The following is a 23,615-nucleotide window of genomic DNA, read 5'->3' on the forward strand; positions in this document are numbered from 1 at the left end:
CAGTATTATCCTTGTTGTGGTTGCAGAAATTGTCTGTTGGCGTATTTCATAGTCAGTCTTGCTCTTTGTTGAATGGTGCGTTTATGCATTACCTCCTTAATTCATGGGAAAAGATAAAGGGGCACCAAATTACTGCTGCAACATTACATATAACAAATGCTAAAATACCCTCTGCCCTACAAGCATGTAATCAATGAAAGAGTGTGTAGAAAGAATGTGACCTTTAGACCCCTTAGAATAGGATAAGGTTAGCCATCTTTGAACTTGTCCAAGTTCTGTGTCCCAAGAATGCTCATCTGTGAATTTGAAGACCCTGGCAGTAATAGGACTGGTCTTATGGTGAGCACAGACAGATGGATGCAAAGTTTTCGCAATACCCAATGGTCATATTTTGGCCTCAGGTGAAAAAGAAAAAAAAAGTATAAATTCTTAATGCTATAAATCAACTTGACTCATACTTGAGTCATGTTATACAAACACAAGCTTAAAGAAAAAAGAAGTGTGGCAATTATTTCCTCTTGATTGTCTGCGAACTCCTGAATGAGACAATGAGCAGAGCTGAAAAACATGGAATATCTGCTAATAAGGAGGTCGTGGGAACAGGACTGAGACTGAATGGCAACTGGAGATTTGAACAGGACAATGACCACCAACACACATCAGAGCTGGTTGAAGAACCGATAAAGCAGGGCCACATTAAGGTTTTGGTATGGTCTCAAAGACCAGACCTCAATCTGGTCAAAAATATCTGAATCACGCTCTGTGTGGAGGGCACCAAAATAACCTAATGAATGATCATCATGATCATAAAAACCAAGGCAACATAAATAACCACATCACAATAACCCCTGGCTGATTATAGTATCATCTTAAAAGGCTGTGATTTAAAGAAACAGTCTGCTGTGCAATGTGCCCTGCGATTAAAATGCCACACCAACTGGATGCTGTAACATTATGCACATTTCGTGAAAAACAAAACAAAACGCAGAATTTCTGTGAAGGATTGGGTAGCTCTGCTTTGCTCTGTGTGTGTGTGCAGTCACTTTCACAGCTCTTTAACAAAGATGTCTAGCTATTAACAAGTAAAGGTGCCCTGATCCGCACACTTGCACGCACTTTGCCGTGATGATCCCACCCGATGCCATGCTTTGTTCCTCTGGACGCTGCGCATATAAAATAATTATTTAGTAGCAGATGAATCATTTTCTGTCAGAGTTGGCTGTTGAAAACACCTCTAATCACGTCCAGAATCACAGAGGACCATTTCAGCTGCCGCTTTTCTCTCTGTCTCATGTGCTTCATGAGGTAGAGAAAGCATTTGGAACCATCTAAAAAGGTAATTATTTGTAATGTTTATATTGTAATGGCTTGCAGCCAGATCACAATCAAGGGGTACCAGTGGGGTACACTAAGGGTAGAAATTTGATGTTCCTATATTAAATTATTTACACTCAGAAAAAATTATTAAAGGTGTTGTCTAATAAATGCCAAAATATCTTTTCGTTAACTTTACTTCTTGAAAAGCTAGAGCTGATTTCGAAATACATGTTTTTTTGTGCCAAAGTGTGGTGTGCGGACACTACAATTTCATCATTTGTTAAAAGATAAGCTGCTGTTATTTAAATATGTGATGCATATATCAACCCAGAACCAACCTGAAATGATCTTTAGTGTGTGTGTTGCGGGAGAGAAGGGCGGGAGGCAGCATATAATTATGTGGTGTTTCTTTATTAGGGAAAATATAACATGTTTTCTCATACATAGTTGAATGTTACATACATTACAGCATGGAAGTGAGCTTTGCATTATTTAACTCTAATACAACCGGTTTCTATGTTTGTAGACCAGACTTGCAGCACAAAATATCTTGGTGTACGGACACTACATTCTGCAAACCTGAATTCCAAATCAGCCTTGCTGATTTACACTAAATATCAGTTGTTGCATGTAAATACAATTTTAGTTGTTACTAAAGAAATTTGAACTTTTCAATGAAATAATATTGCTAAACTAGATCAATCTAAACCATTTAAATAGTGGTGTATAGACACTACACTGATTTTTGTGAAATATTAAGGGTCATATTTTTGAGACATAAATCCAGAATTTATCGAGACAATGATCACAAAATCTATATGGATCAATCAAAGTGTCATTGTGTATCAAATAACAGTGTTACTGTCACTCAGAAATATGTATATTTACTTTAAAACTGAACATTTTCTGTCAATGACGTGAAAAAGATTGATTTCATAACGGCAAACATGAATACAACAATCGGCCATATCAGCGTTGCTTCTCAGCAATAAGTAAAATACAAATCACACATTACCAATCCAACAACCAAATTTAACTTGCAGAAGTATTAAGCATTGTCTGCCGAAGGTTTTCTGCATATACGATACATTCTTCGTAGTACTTTGATGAAATCAACACCACAATAACATCAAAACAATGGTCTCTAGTTGTTTAATAATACATCATTATTTTAAAAAGAACATTGCAAATTTCACCAAACTGAGCATTGTGGTTCATTTCAGTACCATGAAACTAACAAACGCATGCAACTCGTTCACTGGTAAGACATTAAATTGTAAATCACATATAACAAAGATTTTCTTAACATGTACCCCTTGATTGTGATCTGGCTGTCGGTAAAACAGTTGCATGTTCATACTTTATTATGAGTAACTGTAAAAGTATATTTATGATAGATTTAACATCTCGTTATAACCGTTTAGATGTGGTGCGCTGACGCAAACACTTGCAATCACACGCAGTGTTTTTAATTATTTGAGCAATGTTCACGTGAAGTTAATGCATGACGGAGATTTTGAACATTTCAAATTTTTCTTTGCACACATGCACAAAGCCGTGCGTGGCATGTGTGGCCATGGCAGAGTGCATGCAAGTGCGCAGAACAATGTTGTGCAAGTGTCAGGGCAACTTAAAGCTATGTAAAGCCATTCCTCTCATCACTTTGTCGAACTCTTACAACAGCAACAAGCACAATATCCCCCCGACGGGCAAAACCTGCTTTGGTACCAGCGCTTGCTACATTCTGATGATATTTCAAGGTGGGTGATAGTCTATTTCAGAATGCAGACACCAACTCATGAAACTGACAGTGCCAACATGTGTCAATCTTGTACAATATTACAACATGCCTATTACCAATGCAGAACAAGGAACTGTACCAAGTTCCATGAAATTTCTCCTAAATATGCAGGAGAAGTTGATTTCAGAATACAGGCACTCACTCATGAAACTGACGGAGTCCAGACTTGTTAATCAAGGGCCATAATTGTGGTAAAATGGGCCCAACTCGAACAATATGATAATAAGTGTATTGTCAACCTATAACAAGGATGTGTACCAAGTTTCACAAAATTCCTCCTAAAAATGTGAGAGGAGTTGATTTCAGAATGCTTACACCCTCATTGGGAAGGAAGGAGGGAGGGAGGGAGGGACTGACCGACAGATAGACAGGCAGAAATCACCATGACATAATCCCCCTTCAAGCCTTCTGTCTTTAGCGTCTAGTGTTACCGTTGCGAGGTATGGATGCGGGACCTGCAAAGAATCAAAGTCATTAAAAAGATACAAACTTCTCTCAGTGGCCACGGACCTCTGCGACTGCGATTACCGAGACCGTGTGGAGCTGCGGATTTTCCCGCAAGAAGTCTATCCTTGCAGGCGGCCAGAGCACTCCGCATCAAAACAGCGAGCGTAGTCTCTGGACTTGTTGCCAAGTTGGCTGCACATCCATTCAGTAGACAGGGAGATGGTGCCGGGGTTGGCCGCAGCTCTGCACAGCAGACACGGGGGCGGTGTGAGTGGCCCGCTGCAGCGTTTACCGAGCCCGCAGACTCGGTAAGCGCATCGGAGGCAGTGAGAGCAAGGCGTCGGGGAAGAACTTCGCCCGCTGTAGATGTCGCCGCTGATCTGAGCATGCAGAGCTGTATCTCGCATTCACTGCAGCTTACTTTTGGACGTTGAAACCAGGATGTGTATAACAGTAAAATTACTAACAGATAAAATCAATTTCAATGTGGGATCGGACTGAAGGTGCTAGCGCTCCGTCTTCTGCCTCACGTCACTGCAATGTCCCGGATGTACAAACAGCTTTTGCGGAGGGACAACTTTTAGCTGCAAATTTGTCATTTTAAAACAAAGATTTCTCCGCTGAATTACAAATTTGGGCTTGCAGATTTACTTTACTGCACTCATAAGGGTCTTATCAATCAATCAATCAATCAATTTTTTTATATAGCGCCAAATCACAACAAACAGTTGCCCCAAGGCACTTTATATTGTAAGGCAAGGCCATACAATAATTATGTAAAACCCCAACGGTCAAAACGACCCCCTGTGAGCAAGCACTTGGCTACAGTGGGAAGGAAAAACTCCCTTTTAACAGGAAGAAACCTCCAGCAGAACCAGGCTCAGGGAGGGGCAGTCTTCTGCTGGGACTGGTTGGGGCTGAGGGAGAGAACCAGGAAAAAGACATGCTGTGGAGGGGAGCAGAGATCGATCACTAATGATTAAATGCAGAGTGGTGCATACAGAGCAAAAAGAGAAAGAAACAGTGCATCATGGGAACCCCCCAGCAGTCTACGTCTATAGCAGCATAACTAAGGGATGGTTCAGGGTCACCTGATCCAGCCCTAACTATAAGCTTTAGCAAAAAGGAAAGTTTTAAGCCTAATCTTAAAAGTAGAGAGGGTGTCTGTCTCCCTGATCTGAATTGGGAGCTGGTTCCACAGGAGAGGAACCTGAAAGCTGAAGGCTATTCTAGAATTAACAGGAAGCCAATGAAGAGAGGCCAATATGGGTGAGATATGCTCTCTCCTTCTAGTCCCCGTCAGTACTCTAGCTGCAGCATTTTGAATTAACTGAAGGCTTTTTAGGGAACTTTTAGGACAACCTGATAATAATGAATTACAATAGTCCAGCCTAGAGGAAATAAATGCATGAATTAGTTTTTCAGCATCACTCTGAGACAAGACCTTTCTGATTTTAGAGATATTGCGTAAATGCAAAAAAGCAGTCCTACATATTTGTTTAATATGCGCTTTGAATGACATATCCTGATCAAAAATGACTCCAAGATTTCTCACAGTATTACTAGAGGTCAGGGTAATGCCATCCAGAGTCAGGATCTGGTTAGACACCATGTTTCTAAGATTTGTGGGGCCAAGTACAATAACTTCAGTTTTATCTGAGTTTAAAAGCAGGAAATTAGAGGTCATCCATGTCTTTATGTCTGTAAGACAATCCTGCAGTTTAGCTAATTGGTGTGTGTCCTCTGGCTTCATGGATAGATAAAGCTGGGTATCATCTGCGTAACAATGAAAATTTAAGCAATACCGTCTAATAATACTGCCTAAGGGAAGCATGTATAAAGTGAATAAAATTGGTCCTAGCACAGAACCTTGTGGAACTCCATAATTAACTTTAGTCTGTGAAGAAGATTCCCCATTTACATGAACAAATTGTAATCTATTAGACAAATATGATTCAAACCACCGCAGCGCAGTGCCTTTAATACCTATGGCATGCTCTAATCTCTGTAATAAAATTTTATGGTCAACAGTATCAAAAGCAGCACTGAGGTCTAACAGAACAAGCACAGAGATGAGTCCACTGTCCGAGGCCATAAGAAGATCATTTGTAACCTTCACTAATGCTGTTTCTGTACTATGATGAATTCTAAAACCTGACTGAAACTCTTCAAATAGACCATTCCTCTGCAGATGATCAGTTAGCTGTTTTACAACTACCCTTTCAAGAATTTTTGAGAGACAAGGAAGGTTGGAGATTGGCCTATAATTAGCTAAGATAGCTGGGTCAAGTGATGGCTTTTTAAGTAATGGTTTAATTACTGCCACCTTAAAAGCCTGTGGTACATAGCCAACTAACAAAGATAGATTGATCATATTTAAGATCGAAGCATTAAATAATGGTAGGGCTTCCTTGAGCAGCCTGGTAGGAATGGGGTCTAATAAACATGTTGATGGTTTGGATGAAGTAACTAATGAAAACTTATAAATATATATCAGCTATTTCTTTCTGAGATCTGACCACATTTATTTCAATGCAGGTCTACTTTAAAACACTTTCAGGCAAAATATTTTAAAGTACCCTTCATAGTAAAACATGGAAAAACAATAATAAAACACCAAATTTAAACATCCATAAGTCCAATATTGCCTTGACATTCGTGTCCATGATGAAAACAAGTTGCCAGAAGGGACACTTCACCCCTAAATGTGACACCAAGCGGTGCAGGAAGATTATCAACACAAGTTCTTGAGCCAGTGAAATTAACAGACTGAATTTCACCAGCACAACAAGAGAGCGTGTTTGCTGCAGCCCAAGTAAACAGAACAAGGTGCAAAGAACCGCTAAGGCTGAAGCACATCCTTCAGTGCTACAAAAGCTGATGGTGCATTAGCCAGGCCGCAACTTGCTCGTGTAAGTGGTGGCGGAAATGACAGCTATGCAAAAGGTTACAATAATGACATGCAAAGGTTACAGCAATGAGTAGTGTGATGCATCAACAGGGTCAACGTGGTGATTATGGGGGTGTGTCCGACCCTACCAGGGTGGGGGTTAAATAACTCACTGTCCCATAACCAGCAACACAGAACCCCCCCCCCCCCCCCCCCCCCACACACACACACACACTACGGGAGAGGTCACTGTCTCCAGTGGGCACTACAGAGAGAAGGGAGTGCACAAGAGAGACAGAGATGATAAGGAGAGGAGAGGGAGAAGGAGGGGGAAGACTGCTAATGAGAGAGACAGATGAGGCCATCCCCGGGTGGTGCTGAGCCAGAGACTTGCCAAGTGCTGACCACACCACAGTGCAGACAGAGGTCACTGAGGACACAAAGGAGGAGGAACACGGGGAGGCAGGGACAGTAAACTCAGACAGTCAACTGCATTCAACCTTCGTACCCAACATTATTACACATCTAAGTGTACCACTACTGAAACCATGTATGAGGAGAACAAATTCAAACTGAGTTGGGCCATCACTGATGAGAAATATCTTGGAAGGGTGGTGGCTGAGCGGTTAAGTGCAATTGCCTACAGTGCAGAGGGTTCCTGGTTCAAGGCCACCCCTGCCCATTCTCCATGTAATGTTGCATCAGGAAGGGCAACTGGCATAAACACTTAATCAACATGCAGAGCCACCATGGACCTGCTGTGGCAGACATCGGGTAATCACAATCTGTAATCGCACTCAATTGTAATCATTACTTTTCTTTATATAATCTAATGTAATCTGTAATTTTAACCAATAATTAATAATAATAATAATTAATAATTGCAATCATAATTTAATTGTAATCTTTGGTGAAAAATTGTAATTGTCAAAATTATATCAAGATTTCTCTAAAATAAAATTGATTATTTTAAATCGTTCAACAACAAATCTGTTCAGAATTCACTAGTACCAACAATATGCAAGGAATTCACGGTATTTTTTGGGAATGACAACAAGAAGTTGATGTATTTCTGTCAATAAACATATTTAAGAAGAAATTTACTTTATTTTTTGTTAGTAAAAATAATTTAATTGTAATCTAACTTTCCATCTGCAACTGTAATCATAGAATTGCAAAAAAAAAAAAAAAAAAATGTAATCATTACATTGAGATTCATCACTTGTTGTAGCCTCACCCACCACTGTGAGTTGTATGCCAATGTTGGCATACCCTCTTTGTAAGATGATATACACAATGAATGACTCTGGTTTACAAGACTCTTATTAGACTGGTTCCAATTTACTTATCCAGTATATTGTGTAGGCTCATTTGTAATGAAATAAAAATTTGTGTAATTTTTTTTTTTTTTTTGGTAAAAGCAAAAACTCACCTGATTCTGTTAGAATATGTTTTAAACATAAAAATAAGGTGCCATTTTTTTATTCTGTCTCTCATGGTTGAAGTGTACCCACAATAAAAATTACAGACCTCTCCATTGTTTGTAGGTGGGAAAACTTGCAAAATCGACAGCAGATCAAATACTTATTGGCCTCACTGTACAGGGTGGGCCAATAAATTGTTACCACTTTTTGATCGTACACAAGTTTTTGAAATGAGAACTTATTCGAAAATTTTATTTACAGACTCAAGAGGGATTCTCCGAATTTCTTTTTCATCCCTCTCGAGATGTGTGGCAATGTCATCACAAATTTCAATGTGCGTGTTGCAGCTGTAATCCAAAGAAGAGGAGCGTGGATTGAACATGTCATCAATTATTGAACTGTGCAGAAAACAAGAGACAAAGTGGGAAACGTTTGGTATCAAATGTTAATTTGATGCTTCTGTTACAAGTCTGTAAATAAAATAATTAACCAACATGGCAGTCTTCATGTAACAAGAAATCAAGAACTGTGTATTTCGGACTTTGCTTCATTTGTCAGGTGAGCAGCAAACAAGCAGATTATACAAACTACGAGCACGTTGCCCGTGGGGATCCATGGGCTCTAGATTGGATAGCCTTTATAAAATAGGTAGCTGTCATTTTTCAAGGGTGGTAATAAATTATGCAATTTCTATAATGAGTTGGAATGGCATGTGAATCCAGAATGTTTTTAGAACCTTATACTGGGGTATAAGGTTTTTAGAAGAACTCAACTCTTTTATATACTGTTAATTACGTAATGTAATTATGTAATTTGATGATTCCATTAGTTTCCTTGTGCCAGAAAACCTATATTTAGATACTTTGTAATCATATCTTGTGTATCAGCAAAGATATTGCATTATTGCTAAACGGAGGCCACTTTGGATGCCATCTTGGATTTTGGACCATTACAACGTGAAGAAAAAAATGGCACCCAAAAATTTGTTTTTTTAAAGCTTATGATATTTTTGTTCAGAATCAAGCGAGTTTTTGCTTTTACCAAAAAAATAAATAAATAAATAAAATAAAAAAATCCTTTGTCTGTCGGGGGGGTAAGGCCTATTGACTCATGCACAGCAACTCCGGCTGGCGTCCGTCACACATGCATGTCGATGTCTACCACCTACCAAACAAAGGGTACTGTTGGCAGAGGAAACGCAAGACAAGCCATGCTTAACTGTTCCAAACCATACTGACCCGGACCACACGGTGGAAACGAGGACTACGACTCAGCGATATCCTCACTTTTGTACACAAAACAAGTGAACGGAATATGTTGCCTTGTGTTGTGAGAAACATCTGGTGGAGTTTTATCTTCACTGTTTTCTGATGAACTCAACAGATGTAACGCAAAATCTAAGCAACATGATTTACAGACCAAAGTACCCCAAAGTGATGTGTAATATGTGTTGGAGTGTTTCTACAGTGTGTGCATGAGCTGAGTAAGTTTATTTGGTGTACTTGACGTCTATGTGTGCATGTATGGACAGAGACTGTGTGGGGGCAGCGGGAGCAGTCACACTGTGGCACTGCAGCATGACTCACTCTGCCAGCTCACAGCAACACTTGGCCATGCACACACGCCACAATAAATGCAAACGCACCACCACAGGATGACCAAAAAGTTAACCACATTTGAAAGAAACACAAATCAGGGCATCAAATGGGTTCCAACTGTGTAATTATAAAAGAAAGTGGAACATGCTTCCAACATCTGAACATTCACACATGAGGATATCACATTTCTATTGTACAAACTGAGGAAACTGTCAATTTGCCTTATTAGAACTGACATTTACGGTATACTTCTGTCGCCATGTTCACATCATCTTATTTTCTCAGTTTCAACCTAATCTAGTTGAGAAAGCACATGTGATGTTACAAGTTTGAGTTCTTCACTTACTGGTGAATTTCTATTTATTTATTTTGAATGCTTTTATTCATAGCCTCTGAAAAGCTGAACTTGTAGAAAGCAGATTACATCAAATCCATTCCAATTAGTCAACAGATTAGCAAATCTAAAGTGCGTAGAGTTCGATATACAAGCATTTGGACAGTGACAAAATTCTTACAATTTTACCTCTGCACACCAACACAATGGAGCTAAAATGAAACAATTAAAATGTGCAAGATCAAGTGCAACTTTTGGCTGTTGCTGTACTGGTCTGTGCCCCACACTGCTACTGGGCCTCTTTCAAGAGATCATTTAGTTACAAAATTATTATTAGTTGATAGTCATTTTAATGCCTTTTATTCCTCTTTTGACAAATTATACCACTATATATAATCATCCATTGAGGATAATGTTATGAAAAGTAAATTTTTTACCAGAGGCCATCAAATATGGCCATCAGGTACTGCGAAGGTTTTCGTTTGTCTGTCCTGAGCACAAGTCCAGTCCTTGGACAAGATCAAAGATGGTTACCCTTGATGTATTTTAAGAGGTTAAAAAAAAAAAAATCACATTCTCTTTCAAGCTGATCCGTTTTGTGTTTGAGTGACGCGGGTGACAGCCAATCAGAGTGGAGCTACACTGTGACTTTGGTTGGTGATCTCTTCAAAACCGCTTTGTTTTGTGTGTTTATATACATGTTTCTCATATTGAGAGCTAGACAATTAATAAATAATATAACATAATGCTAAAATACCCTTGGCCTTATGAGCATAACAATAGGAAATAATGTGACCTTCTGACCTCTTAAAATAGATCAAGCTAAGCCATCTTTGAACTTGTCCAAGGTCTGTGTCTCAAGAATGTTCCCTGTGAATTTGAAGACCTTGGCAGAAATAGGACTGGACTTATGCTGAGCACAGACAGATGGACGGATGGACACAAGGCCTTTGCAATACCTGATGGCCATATTTTGGACTCGGGTGAAAATGGGACACTTGATTTTTCTTGTTTTTATAATTTTCCAAGCATTTGATCTCATATAAATGAAATTCTATATTTTTATTATTATTATTATTATTATAATTAGTCTTATGTATCTGAATATCTAGATGGTCAGAGATATTGTAATCTGTTCAAGGGCTAAACTTTAATGCTACAAAATGAGGCACACAGAAGAAGAAGAAGAAAAAAAAAACTGCAGTTCCTTTGGACTGGCTGCTTCAGGTGGGCTTCAAAAAGGAGCAGGTTCCTATACAGGGCCATGTTAAAATGTCCACCTTTAGAGCAGAAATAATCATGTTTACAGCCTGGTACAATAAAATCCAAAATATGTCCATTAGGAATTGTGAAGACTTTGCACACGTCCATCCATCTGTCTGTGCTCAGCACAAGTCCATTCTTGATCAACTGACCAACATCTGGTGTGCTGTGCCACTCTCCTCACCCGAGCGTCCAAAACATATGGCTTCAGATCACAAAATCGATCATCGAAATTAGGCTTAGAGTCCTCTGTTACCATGTACACTTATAAGCATTGTTATGTTTGAACATGGTGTTCGTTATGGACAGTGCATGACTAGCACAGAAGTCCAATAACAAACGATCGCTCAGGTTTCAATCAGGGAGGACGTTTCGCCCAATCACGCCTCTCCAGGTGTTTCTGCCATTGCCCCTGTGTGCATTGAAGTTCCCCAGCAGAACAATGGACTCCCTCACAGGAGACCCATACAGGGCTCCAGCCAGGGACATCAAGAAGACCAAATACTTTGAAATGTTCGCACAATCAGCAGTCAGAGTTTTCCCTTCTGTAACCTGAAGGCGCAGGGAGGTGACCCTCTTGTCTATCGGAGTAAACTCCAGCACAGCGGTGCTCAGCTGGGGGCCCGTGACTACGCCCACACCCGCTCAGTGCCTCACAACTTGGGCAACTCCAGACAAGAAAATGTCCAACCATTATGAAGGAGAGTGGTTCTGGAGGCGAGGCCCACCAGATCTAACTGGTAGCAATCCACCTTCAGGACAAGCGCCGGTTCCTTCCCACACAGCAAGGTGATGTTCCATGCTCCCAGACCTAGCTTTTGCTCCCTGGGTGTGGTCCGTCGAGGCCCTCGACTTTCACTGCCACCCATGGGATAATGCACCAAACTCCAGTGGCTCCCCTGCGGGTGGTGAGCTGACAGGGTGAAGATTGGGAAGTCCATGTTGCCTTTTCAGGCTGAGCCCAGCCGGACTTTGTGGCAAGCCCGGCCCCTAAGCGCTTGCTGGCAGGCCTTCTGTCCAGACCTGGCTCCAGATGGGGGCTCCGGGGTTCCTCCGGACCGACAGCCCATCTGACACGGTGACTTCGGTTTACAATAAATTCAAGAGGTGTCTGCTGAAAGAGCCCCTGGGGAGAGACAAGGGCAATGTGAGTGACCCTGAGACCCCCCAAGTGCAGGGACAATGTACGAGAGGTGAGGTCAAGTTCAGCTGCATTGCTGCTTACAGTGCGCCTTTTATGGTTTCTGCATTTTGAAACACCAGAACTGTTTATTATGTCATAGCGCTCTACAATCTGCCTGAGAACGCTCCATGATGGAAGCTCTGCTGTTTTTCCAGCTCCTTCAAACACAGTAGCTATCATTTGTGCAAAGCACATTTCAATCAAAACAAAAATTTAGGTTTCACAAAGTACTTTCACTGTTGTAATATTCAATGATTTTCATGAATAAACCTGTGGGAAAAAAAAAAGTGTGCACAGTGCATTCAGGATTACAGCTACCGGCGCCAGTGTTATCTCGTCAATATAGAGTTAATGTTCCAAATGCCACAACTGGGACACGTTCAAGGTACTTTGTCCACCCTTCTTTGGGCAATATATGGACATTTGCTGTGGTGTTATCCATACCAGCCATGTCTGTGTCGCTCACGTTTTGTCTGCTCCACAAGGCTTTCCATGCGAGCAACTACCGGTGTACTTATTGCGCATACGCCAAACAATACAACAATGGTCTATATGGGGATTGGGACTTGCCCTGCTGTTGCAGCTAGCCTGAAGTGGCCATACACGGAACTGCAAGATTTGGCACATGGGTGCTGGTGTCATTACTTAGCACTGGAGGTTGGAACCTGATTACTGTAAAAGGTCACATTTTATCCAGAAGTGATGTCTCTGGTCACGTGACTGTCATTTTATAATAACTCAAACTTATGTGATGAAAATGCCATGTCTCCTAAAATACACATGCAGTGAGTTGTACAATGCAGAAGCAAACTTGGAAAACAGAGGGAGGAAAAAAATGTTTTTTGCCTTACATACATGAGCAACTTTAGCTGAAATTAATGTACTCTCTTGGGGTCTAGTATCGAGTACACAGAAGACATTGCACCCTCCAAATTCAGAAGTAAACTGTGTGCATGCGCTTAGGGCCAGGTTACCATGTAAACCACCTCTGCATCCATATTTCTCTCTCACACAACACTGATTTCTCTTTCTTTTCTTGTCATTTCTTGACATCTCTCCTGTAGGCCTATCTTCCTGGCTCCTTGTTTCTCTCCTTTCTTTTGCCTCTTGCTCCAGGGAGCCACCCACACCAACTGGCAGACAGATCCTCTCACCTACACCATTTTGTGCAAGTTGACTGGTAGCTAGAGAGCAGGAAAGAAAAAAAAACATCAAGTATGTGTGTATGTGTATACATACACACTGAGTCCAGAAGGCCCCTGAAATATGCATAGCAGTCCCATGCATAATACATGGGCACAGCAGGAGAAAAGAACTCGTGAGCCGAGTGGATCTCCACCTCTCCATCTCTCCTCTCGGCCCCTCCCCTCATGTCTCGTCCTCCTCCTCTTCATCACGCTGTCTGCTGCTGTGCATATGTTTTAAATAACAACCGTCTCTCAGGGTCATTTGTGGGTCAGGTATCTTGATGAAGGGAACGTACGAGGGCCACTGAGATAAATTGCAGCGGGAAAGGGAATGAGGTGCGACTGCACAGCCACAAGGAAAGATGTGCATTTCAGTGCCTAGCAGAAGAGGCAAGGGGATAAATGTAATGTGAAAGGAAAGGAGATGAAAGAGTCACCATTTCATTTAGCCTAATCAGCCAGCAGTTACCGTGTCAAAAGGTCAGGCAAACTGCAGAAACCACAGGATGATAAAACAGCGTAACCTACGAGCGTTTACGTTGTATTTACCTTGAGGAAGAAGTCATTCTTAGAAAGCATCTGCAGCACTGCTCATACATTTAACCCAGAGTCACAGATTCACAAGCTTTAGAGAACTTTTCATAAAATGTGTCCCGGCTAGCCTCATTTATCAATGCAGCTTTATTCCAACTAAAACAATCTGATTTAACTACAATATCAGTACTTCATGCACATACGCAGCCAGGTTCATAAGTATTTAGACAGTGACCTTTTTTGTAATTGAGCCTGCGCACACCATCACAACAAAGGTTAAATTAAACACTCCAAACATGGCTGTAGTGTAAACTGTTGGCTTTCATTTAAAGGATTCAAACAAAATGTTGTATTAACCTTTTAGGATTTACAAAGCATGACACACAGCGTCTCCATTTTCAGAGGCCAACTAGACAAACTAAACATAATGAGCAACTGAAAGCCCACTGAGCTCCATAAAAAAGACTTTATCTGAACTTTGCAGAGTTCCACACCTGCTCAGGCGAGTACTAATGTGCCCTGAAAGTGGTATACAAATAAAGCTATTATTTTGGTCTTGCTGCAGTACCTCTATTGGTATGAGCATACAAATGGAAAGTAGCAGTCATTAGAATGATTTTAGTTCAAAGTACAGCTTTAAAACAATATTAAGGGATTATTAACTGAGTGTGAGGTCTGTAAGGGAAAATATCAGACTGAGGTGAAAGTGCGAAAAACACCAAGGTCTGATATTCCCATACAGACCGAGCAAGCAAGGTTAATAATTCATTTATTATATGGGACTACATACATGCAAACCTGTGCAACTTATGCATACAAACTTATGGTATTGCCCAAATACGAAAGCTGCTGACGGCTAGTGGTCAGACCTGTACGCTTCACCTCTGTGAAGAACTTGCTAACAGATGGTCCGGTTGTTAGCTGGTAGCTTTCAATCCGTGGGTTTTTTCCGATGCCATTTAGATATTTATGGAGTATGTTCATGTCCAACTTGGTTTTTCTAATCGTGTTTTTAGCTTTCTGGTTTGTAACGAAAGGGATACACATTTCGGACTGATTGTCATGGCAACTGATTGGATACGGGAAAATATCGGAGGGAGAGAAAAGCCTCCAATGATTGATCTGACAGATACGCAACTGTAGCGCAAAGTGCCAGAGGGACTTTTCTTCATCTATGACAAGGATTTAATTGTTTTCAGACATCGTTTTTTTTTCAGGACGTGTTGATGAATTCACTAAAACTAACAGGTTAGACTTTATATATATTGTGTGTGTATGTATGTGTGTGTGTGAATTCATGCGCATGAAGACCACAGCTTTCACCCAATTAATGGACAGCATCAATTGACGTATTTCGACTTATGAGAAAACCTGTAAAAATCCATAAATTAGCTGCATCATTGTTTAAGCTGCAGTGTTCAAAGCGTGTCAAAAAAGTAGCAGCTTATACGAGGTCTATTAGAAAAGTATCCGACCTTATTATTTTTTTCAAAAACCATATGGATTTGAATCACGTGTGATTACATCAGACATGCTTGAACCCTCGTGGGCATGCGAGAGTTTTTTCACTCCTGTCGGTTACGTCATTCGTCTGTGGGCAGTCTTTGAGTGAGGAGTGGCCCACCCTCTCGTCGATTTTTTCATTGTTTAGGAATGGCTCAGAGACTGCTGCTTTGTCTGATCAAAATTTTTTCAAAACTGTAAGGCACAACTGAGTGGACACCATTTGATAAATTCAGCTGGTTTTCGGTAAAAATTTTAACGGCTGATGAGAGATTTTGGTGTGTAAGTGTCGCTTTAAGGACGGCCCACGGTGCCTGACGGCGATCTGCGCTCCGAGGTGGCGTCGTCTCGCTGTTTCAAGCTGAAAACTTCCACATTTCAGGCTCTGTTGACCCAGGTCGTCGTCAGAGAACAGAGAAGTTTCAGAAGTCGGCATGAGGAGTTTATGCGGACATTCCACTGTTAAAGGAGATTTTGTAATGAAAGAACGTGCGGGCAGATTCGCATGTCGGGCCGGACCCGACCGCGGGGGGTCGCGACAGGAAAAACACCTCCGTTGGAAACCTTAACGGACAAGTTGGAACATGCCCAGCTGTTAAACAATTTCTCAGATACTCACTTGTTGAAAGCCATCAAAAGCCGCCTGAATTTTACAAATGATTTTCAACACGGAGGTGTTTTTCCTGTCGCGGCGCAGACAGATTTGCGGCGTCGTCACGGAACCGACTCGGCGAATTTGCCCGCACGTTCTTTCATTACAAAATCCCCTTTAACAGTGGAATGTCCGCATAAACTCCTCATGCCAACTTCTTCTGAAACTTCTCTGTTCTCTGACGACGTCCTGGGTGAACAGAGCCTTAAATTAGGACATTTTCAGCTCGAAACAGGCAGATGGACGCCACCTCCTACCGCGCCGCGACGATCCGCTTTGTGAGCTGTCCTTAAAGCGAAAGAAACTCCACAACCTCTCATCAGCCGTTAAACTTTTCACCGAAAACCAGCAGAATTTCTCGAATAGTGTCCACTCGGATATCCCTCACAGGCCCTGAAAAAATTTTGATAAAGCAACGCGCGCTGTCTCCAGCAGCATCTCAGACAAAGGATTTCAGCCAAGAGGGCTGGACCAGTGCTCACTCAAAGCCTGCCCACAGGCGGATGACGTCACCGACACGCGTGAAAAAACTCTCGCATGCGCACAAGGGTTCAAGCATATCTGGTGTAATCGCACGTGATTCAAATCCATATAGTTTTTTTTTTTTTATAAAACTGCCGGTTAGTTTTCTAATAAACCTCGTAGTCCGAAAATTACGGTATGCTGGCAACACCTGTGTGGAAAAGCTAGCCTGGAGGCCTGGTGAGTAGATGCCATCGAGGATCCACGAGGGTTATGTAGTGTGGTACCAGTGCATGCTCCCAGACGTAACCTGACAATTCAAAATGCTTTTTTTACTCTTTGGGTTTACAACTAAATATTTATCATATCACAATATTTCCCACAATACTCACATTATGACTTTTTCATCACAGTCCGGTCAGTGAAGCTCTAAACATCAGGAGTGAAGTATTCATCACTTACTAAACAGACATACACCAAAAATGCAGCGTCAGACTTACGATGAGCTGTTTGAGTCCTGGGAAGGACTGCTCTACAGAGTTGGCAGTAAGGACCTGACGCTTCATGGCTGCCTGCTCTCCCAAGAAACGAAGCATTAAGTCTTTCACAGCATCACCCTGCAGCAAAAAACATAAATTCAGTACACGGTCAAAGCACAGACTGCATATTTCTACAGCAAGAGAGAGGATTTGTGTTGGAATTTACAATATATTGTCATTTCCCACGCTTTCCCTCCAGCTCATCTGAAAGTCATTGGTGAACTTGAACCTTTCCCAGCACACATTAGAGAAGAGACAGAATTTACCATGTACAGGACACCAGCCCATCACAGCCCTAATGCAAATCTAAACATCTTCAGACAGTGAAAGGAATCTGCAACACAGAACATTTGTGAAGACGCTGGGAGAAGATGCAAAGTCCAGACAGAGAAAGGTTCCCTGTGCATTTTGAAACCAGTACCCTCTGAATATGATGCAGCATTGTTCAATGCTTGCAGCATCACTGCTGTCATATACAAATTACGTGTGTGTGACATGACAATATGAGACTGTGAACAATGAATATGTTTAAGTGCCTGCCCAATCTACTTACTGTTTTCTGCTCCAGTGCAGTGCAGACCGTCTCAGTTGCAGTTCTACCGCACAGTATTGGATTTCTTGCCCTCCTACTTTGGCACCCTGAACCAACACTCACAATGGTATGACACATCTCACATTCTCTTTGGTAGGTGGAATAGTATTTTGTTCTGTTTTTTTGTTTTTTAAGGTGGTCCCTCAACAAAAAAGAAGAAAACAAGAGAAAACGTTGGTTTTTGCAAGGTAGACATGGTGAAAGTTTGGAGTCCTCACACATGACATCACATGGCAAAATGACAAACTTTTTGAGGGGAAACCATGTGAGTGCAACCTCTGAGCAACACGTACAAAACAAAACAACTACTCAAACAACCACTGAAAACTGGAACTCTGACATCAATTTTCTGTTATTAATCCTCACAAATATGAAATCTCAAGAGCAACAGTTCTTCCAAAGATTTCATTGATAGATGAGAATACGTATATTAAAAACACTAAAATCACAGGCAAGGATTCAGGTTAGAGGTGAAATTGAGCCCCCCACCCCGACAACTTTTTCTTTTCTTTTACGACGTGCCTATTTCACTGTAAAGAGTTTGAGATAACGTTTTCTCGCAAATTATCATCTTAGTAATATTATGAAGCATTCCTGCAAGAAGAAATGTTCTGAAGTTTCCATTCACTGAGAAACAGGGGTTTAAAAATTATAAACATGCAAATTTTCAATAAATTTGCAAAATATTATTTAACTGCCTGCATCTCAATAACCAGTAGAGAAAGGGACAAAAAAATAGCATTTTTGTGAATATCGGTGATCCTTGTAAATCATTGTGAATTATTGTTCAGCAACACCCCCTCCATTAATTCATATGTTCTGATTCTGACTCTCTGACCATTTGTTTCATAACAATTGGAAGCAGTGCACATCTTGAAACACCAGAATTCCCAGGGGGAATGTTGGTGACTGATAGAGGAGATCCACAGACAGTGGGGCTAACAACCAGCTGGATTCCTCTGAAGTGTAGCCATTGTAACTTCAAGGAAGAAGAAGAAGATGAAAAAAGCCCAACAACTACAGTGTTTCATTTATGTGTTAGGACCTTTGCGAGAGTTAAATGCAGCCAGTTAAATGCCACATTTATTGTGATTTGATGACTGGCAGAACCGCCCATCCAGACAGCCAAAAGTGTGGCACTTTACAACGCAAGCTGCTCTATCACAGCCTCTCTTCTGTAGGAATGGTGAGCTACGCTGTAATCAATTCTGTCTTCACCAAATGATGTCGGAAAATACAACACGTAGAACAAAAGCACAAAGACGATTCATGGCCATTTCTATCATGAGGAAAGATGAGCACCACGCCGATTTTATGAACTACCAGATGCAATTCCACATTGGCCAAATTGGGCCACTGACTTTCTGAATTCACAGAAAGTCATTGCACATTCACAGAAAGACATTACAGAATGAGCAAGTTTACAATTTTAACTGCACATGAGTACTGGGTTAGGTCAAAGTGCATCATCATCATCATCATCATCATCATGTATGCACTGCATTTTGCATTTACTACAATGCTGACTTTCCTATCAGTAGACAATTTTTTTCACTTGATCAGTTTCACATAATTGTCACAAAGTTTCACTCTATTGTCACCCAGTGATCACTTAATGATCATTGGGTGACAATAGAGTATGGTCCAGAAAAACAAGCAACTTAAGATCAACTTCAACAAGTGTAAATAATGTAGTACAATTGTCTGGAATTACTTTAATGTCAGGTTGGGTGGGGTACTGGTGTCACTGGCATCACCAGTGTCACGATACATAGCATGTACTTCATATTTTAATCAAAATATTTTTGTTGTGCCCTGAGACAGGTCAATATGGCCGCAATGTATAGGACTACTAGCTGGGGTACTCGGCTTGGGTTGGGTTAACCTGTTTTAGACATAGGCCAAATGCCAATCATTTTAATCAAAACAATTGCCCAACATTTGTGTTTGTAATGCTGATGTCTTACAAATGTAATATTTAATGGGCTAAAGTTTGTCCAGCAGAACTGTAAGAGGTGGACTCCCCAAACTAAGTGGAAATACTTGGTTAAAAGACAAACATAGTTGAAGTCCTTCATGCAGACTTTGTTTTGCAATCAAATTTATAACAAAATTACATACAAAGGATAGGTAACAGTAAATGTACATGTATATGAATCAAAATTGAGGTAGTGGTGTATTTCACTGTTTTTACATTGCAATTTTACAAACATAAAATGGCTTTAAACAGCAAATGTAAATATTAGAATGGAGAAATATTTCTTCATGAAATTCACTTAGTGTTTTCTGACCATTAGTTTTGAAGAGCCTCTTCATAGACAATGTTCCTTGTCATGCCACCTGGTGAGTGGATGTACAGCTGTTCTGGGATACCAACCCTGGAGTAGCCGACATACAACTGGCCGTGGGAGAACACAGGCTCTGCCAGATTCAGTCCAACCACCTTAAGGTACTGTCCCTGAGCCTTGTTGATGGACATTGCAAAGCTGGGTTTGACTGGGAACTGCAGACACCTGAACTCAAATGGCATGTCTGATGGGATAAGTGGAATCCTTGGTATAAAGACATCTTCTCCCTTGGCCTTGCCTGTCATTACTGCGGCCTCCAGGAGTCTTGGCATCAACTTCTTAATTGTGAGTTGCGTTCCATTGCAGAGCTTGGGTGGGTCAAGATTCCACAGGAGCATGACTGGGGCACCAACTTTGAGCACCAAGCTGTGTGGTGGAAGGCCTGCTGGTGCCAGGCTGTTAAGGAATTCAACTGGGTAGTTAATCACCTCATCTGGATCAGGCACTGTGTCAATTGACATGTAGCTGGAGGCCTATCCTGGAAGCTGGGCCAGAAGCTTAGCACTGATGTCATCCACTGCCAAGTTCTTTGGAGCAAGGATAGCACGCTCACAGGTTTGGAACGACTTTGGCCACCAACTCACATATGCCATGAACAGTGTGACCAAAGGGCAGCTTGACCTGGTCATCAAGAGTGTCAGGTTGCCCAGTAACCATAAAAGATAAATAGATAAAGAGAATAGATTAAAGCATTAAATTATTGGTTGCCCAGTAACCATAAAGAATTAAAGTGAAAATTCTTTTTGTCTAAGATTTCTAGCAATAATGACTAAGCAGAATTAATTAAAGTGAAAGTTCTTTTTGTCCTCCTGTGGGTTCACAACCTGTGGAGGGGGCCATGGGGGTTGGGTGCAGAGAGGATTGGGTGGCAGTCGAGGGCAGGTGGCCTGGCAACCCGGTCCGCGCTCACAGCCCCTGGCTGTTGGGACGTGGAATGTCACCTCGCTGGGGGGGTAGGAGCCTGAGCTTGTGCGGGAGGTTGGGAGATACCGACTAGAGATAGTCATGCTTGCCTCCACGCACAGTTTGGGCTCTGGTACCCAACTCCTGGAGAGGGGCTGGACGCTCCACTTTTCTGGCGTTGCGCACGGGGAGAGGCGGAGAGCTGAGGTAGCATTGCTTATTGCTCCCTAGCTCAGTCGCCATGTGTTGGAGTTCACTCCGGTGAACAAGAGGGTCACGTCCCTATGCCTTTGGGTCAGGGACAGGTCTCTCACTGCTGACTCGGCCTACGGGCCAAAGCGGCAGTGCAGAGTACCCGACCTTCTTGGAGTCCCTGGGAGCGGTACTAGATAGTGTTCCAACTAGGGACTCCATTGTTCTCCTGGGTGATTTCAACGCCACGTGGGCAGTGACAGTGAGACCTGGAGGGGGGTGACTGGGAAGCACGGCCTCCCCGATCTGAACCTGTGTGGTTTTCAGTTGTTGGACTTCTGTGCTAGTCACAGTTTGCCCATCACGAACACCATGTTCAAGCACAAGAGTGTCCATAGGTGCATGTGGCACCAGGACACCCTGAGCCGGAGGTCGATGACCGACTTTGTAGTCACATCATGTGACCTTTGGCCATGTGTCTCAGCCACTCGGGTGAAGAGAGGGGCTGAGTTGTCGACCGATCACCACCTAGTGGTGAGTTGGATCTGCTGGGAGGGGAGTAAGCCGGTCAGATGTGGCAGGCCCAAACGTATCGTGAGGGTCTGCTGGGAACAACTGGAGGAACCCTGTGTCACCGAGGTTCTTCAACTCCCACCTCCGGGAGAGCTCTCCCGGATCCCGGGGGAGGTTGGAGACATGGAGTCCGAGTGGACCATGTTCTCCACCTCCACTGCCGATGCGGCCGCTCGTATCTGTGGTGACAAGGTCTCTGATGCCTGTCGCGGCGGCAATCCCCGAACCCGGTGGTGGATGCCGGAAATAAGGGATGCCGTCAAGCTGAGTCCTACTTGTCTTTGTTGGTAAGTGGGACCCCGGAGACAGCTGACAGGTACAAGGCCAAGTGTGCTGCAGCCTGTGCGGTTGCAGAGGCAAAAACTCGGGTTTGAGAGGAGTTCGGGGAGGCCATGGAGGAGGGCTATCGGTTGGCCTCGAAGAAATTCTGGCAAACGGTCTGACGCCTCAGGAGGAGGAAGCAGCCCTCCACCGGCACTATCTACGGTGCGGGTGGGGAGCTGTTCACCCTGACTGGGGATGTTGTCGGGCAGTGGAAGGAATACTTCGAGGATCTCCTCAATCCCATCGTCACATCTTCCGAAGAGGAAGCAGAGACTGGGGACTCAGAGGTGGACTCATCCATCACCCAGGCCGAAGTCACCGAGGTAGTTAAAAAAAACTAGTTAAAAAACTCCTCGGTGGCAAGGCTCCTGGGGTGGATGAAATCTGTCCTGAGTACCTTAAGTCTCTGGATGTTGTGGGACTGTCTTTGTTGAAACGCCTCTGCAACATCGCGTGGCGGTCGGGGACAGTGCCTCTGGATTGGCAGACCAGGGTGGTGATCCCTCTGTTTAAGTAGGGGGACCAGAGGGTGTGTTCCAACTACAGGGGGATCACACTCCTCAGCTTCCCCGAGAAGGTATACTCCAGAGTACTAGAGAGGAGAATTTGACCGATAGTCGAACCTCGGATTCAGGAGGAGCAGTGTGGTTTCATCCTGGTCGCGGCACACTGGACCAGCTCTACACACTCCATTGGGTGCTCGAGGGTTCATGGGAGTTTGCCCAACCAGTCCACATGTGTTTTGTGGATCTGGAGAAGGCATTTGACCGTGTCCCTTGGGGAACCCTGTGGGGGGTGATCCAGGAGTACGGGGTCCGGGGTCCTTTGCTAAGGGCTTTCCCTGTATGACCGCAGCAGGAGCTTGGTCGCATTGTAAGTCAAACCTGTTTCCAGTGCACATTGGCCTCCGTCAGAGCTGCCCTTTGTCACCGGTTCTGTTCATTATCTTTATGGACAGAATTTCTAGGTGCAGCCAGGGTGTAGAGGGGGTCTGGTTTGGGAACCATAGAATCTCATCTCTGCTGTTTGTGGACGATGTGGTTCTGTTGGCTTCATCAAATCAGGAAATTCAGCGTGCACTGGGGCAGTTTGCAGCCGAGTGTGAAGCATTCAGGATGAAAATCAGCACCTCCAAATCCAAGGCCATGGTTCTCAAACAGAAAAAGGTGCCTTGCCCTCTTCAGGTCGGTGGAGTGTCCTTGCCTCAAGTGGAGGAGTTTAAGTATCTCGGGGTCTTGTTCACGAGCGAGGGACGGATGGAGCATGAGATCGACAGACAGATCGGTACAGCATCTGCAGTGATGTGGTCGCTATATCAGACCGTCGTGGTGAAGAGAGAGCTGAGTAGGGGGGAAAAGCTCTCGATTTACCCATCGATCTACATTCCGACCCTCACCTATGGTCATGAGATTTGGCCCATGACTGAAAGAACGAGATTGTGAGTACAAGCGGCCGAGATGAGTTTCCTCCGCAGGGTGGCTGCGCGCTCCCTTAGAGATAGGGTGAGGAGCTCGGTCACTTGGGAGGAGCTCGGATTCGAGCCGCTGCT

At 42.8% G+C, this 23,615-nt stretch overlaps 1 protein-coding gene across 2 annotated transcripts in view; it reads right to left on the reverse strand.

The window, feature by feature from the left end:
• The window catches only part of trappc12 (trafficking protein particle complex 12), a 105,169-nt gene that overhangs the window by 49,559 nt on the left and 31,995 nt on the right, over positions 1-23,615 (reverse strand). For both annotated transcript variants that reach the window (XM_034159770.1, XM_034159771.1), the window contains exon 3: positions 17,096-17,212. In XM_034159770.1, the coding sequence (XP_034015661.1) occupies positions 17,096-17,212 (117 nt within the window). The remainder of the gene's footprint in view (positions 1-17,095; positions 17,213-23,615) is intronic.

The sequence above is a fragment of the Thalassophryne amazonica genome, chromosome 19 (assembly GCF_902500255.1).
Source record: "Thalassophryne amazonica chromosome 19, fThaAma1.1, whole genome shotgun sequence".
Lineage (NCBI taxonomy): Eukaryota > Metazoa > Chordata > Actinopteri > Batrachoidiformes > Batrachoididae > Thalassophryne > Thalassophryne amazonica.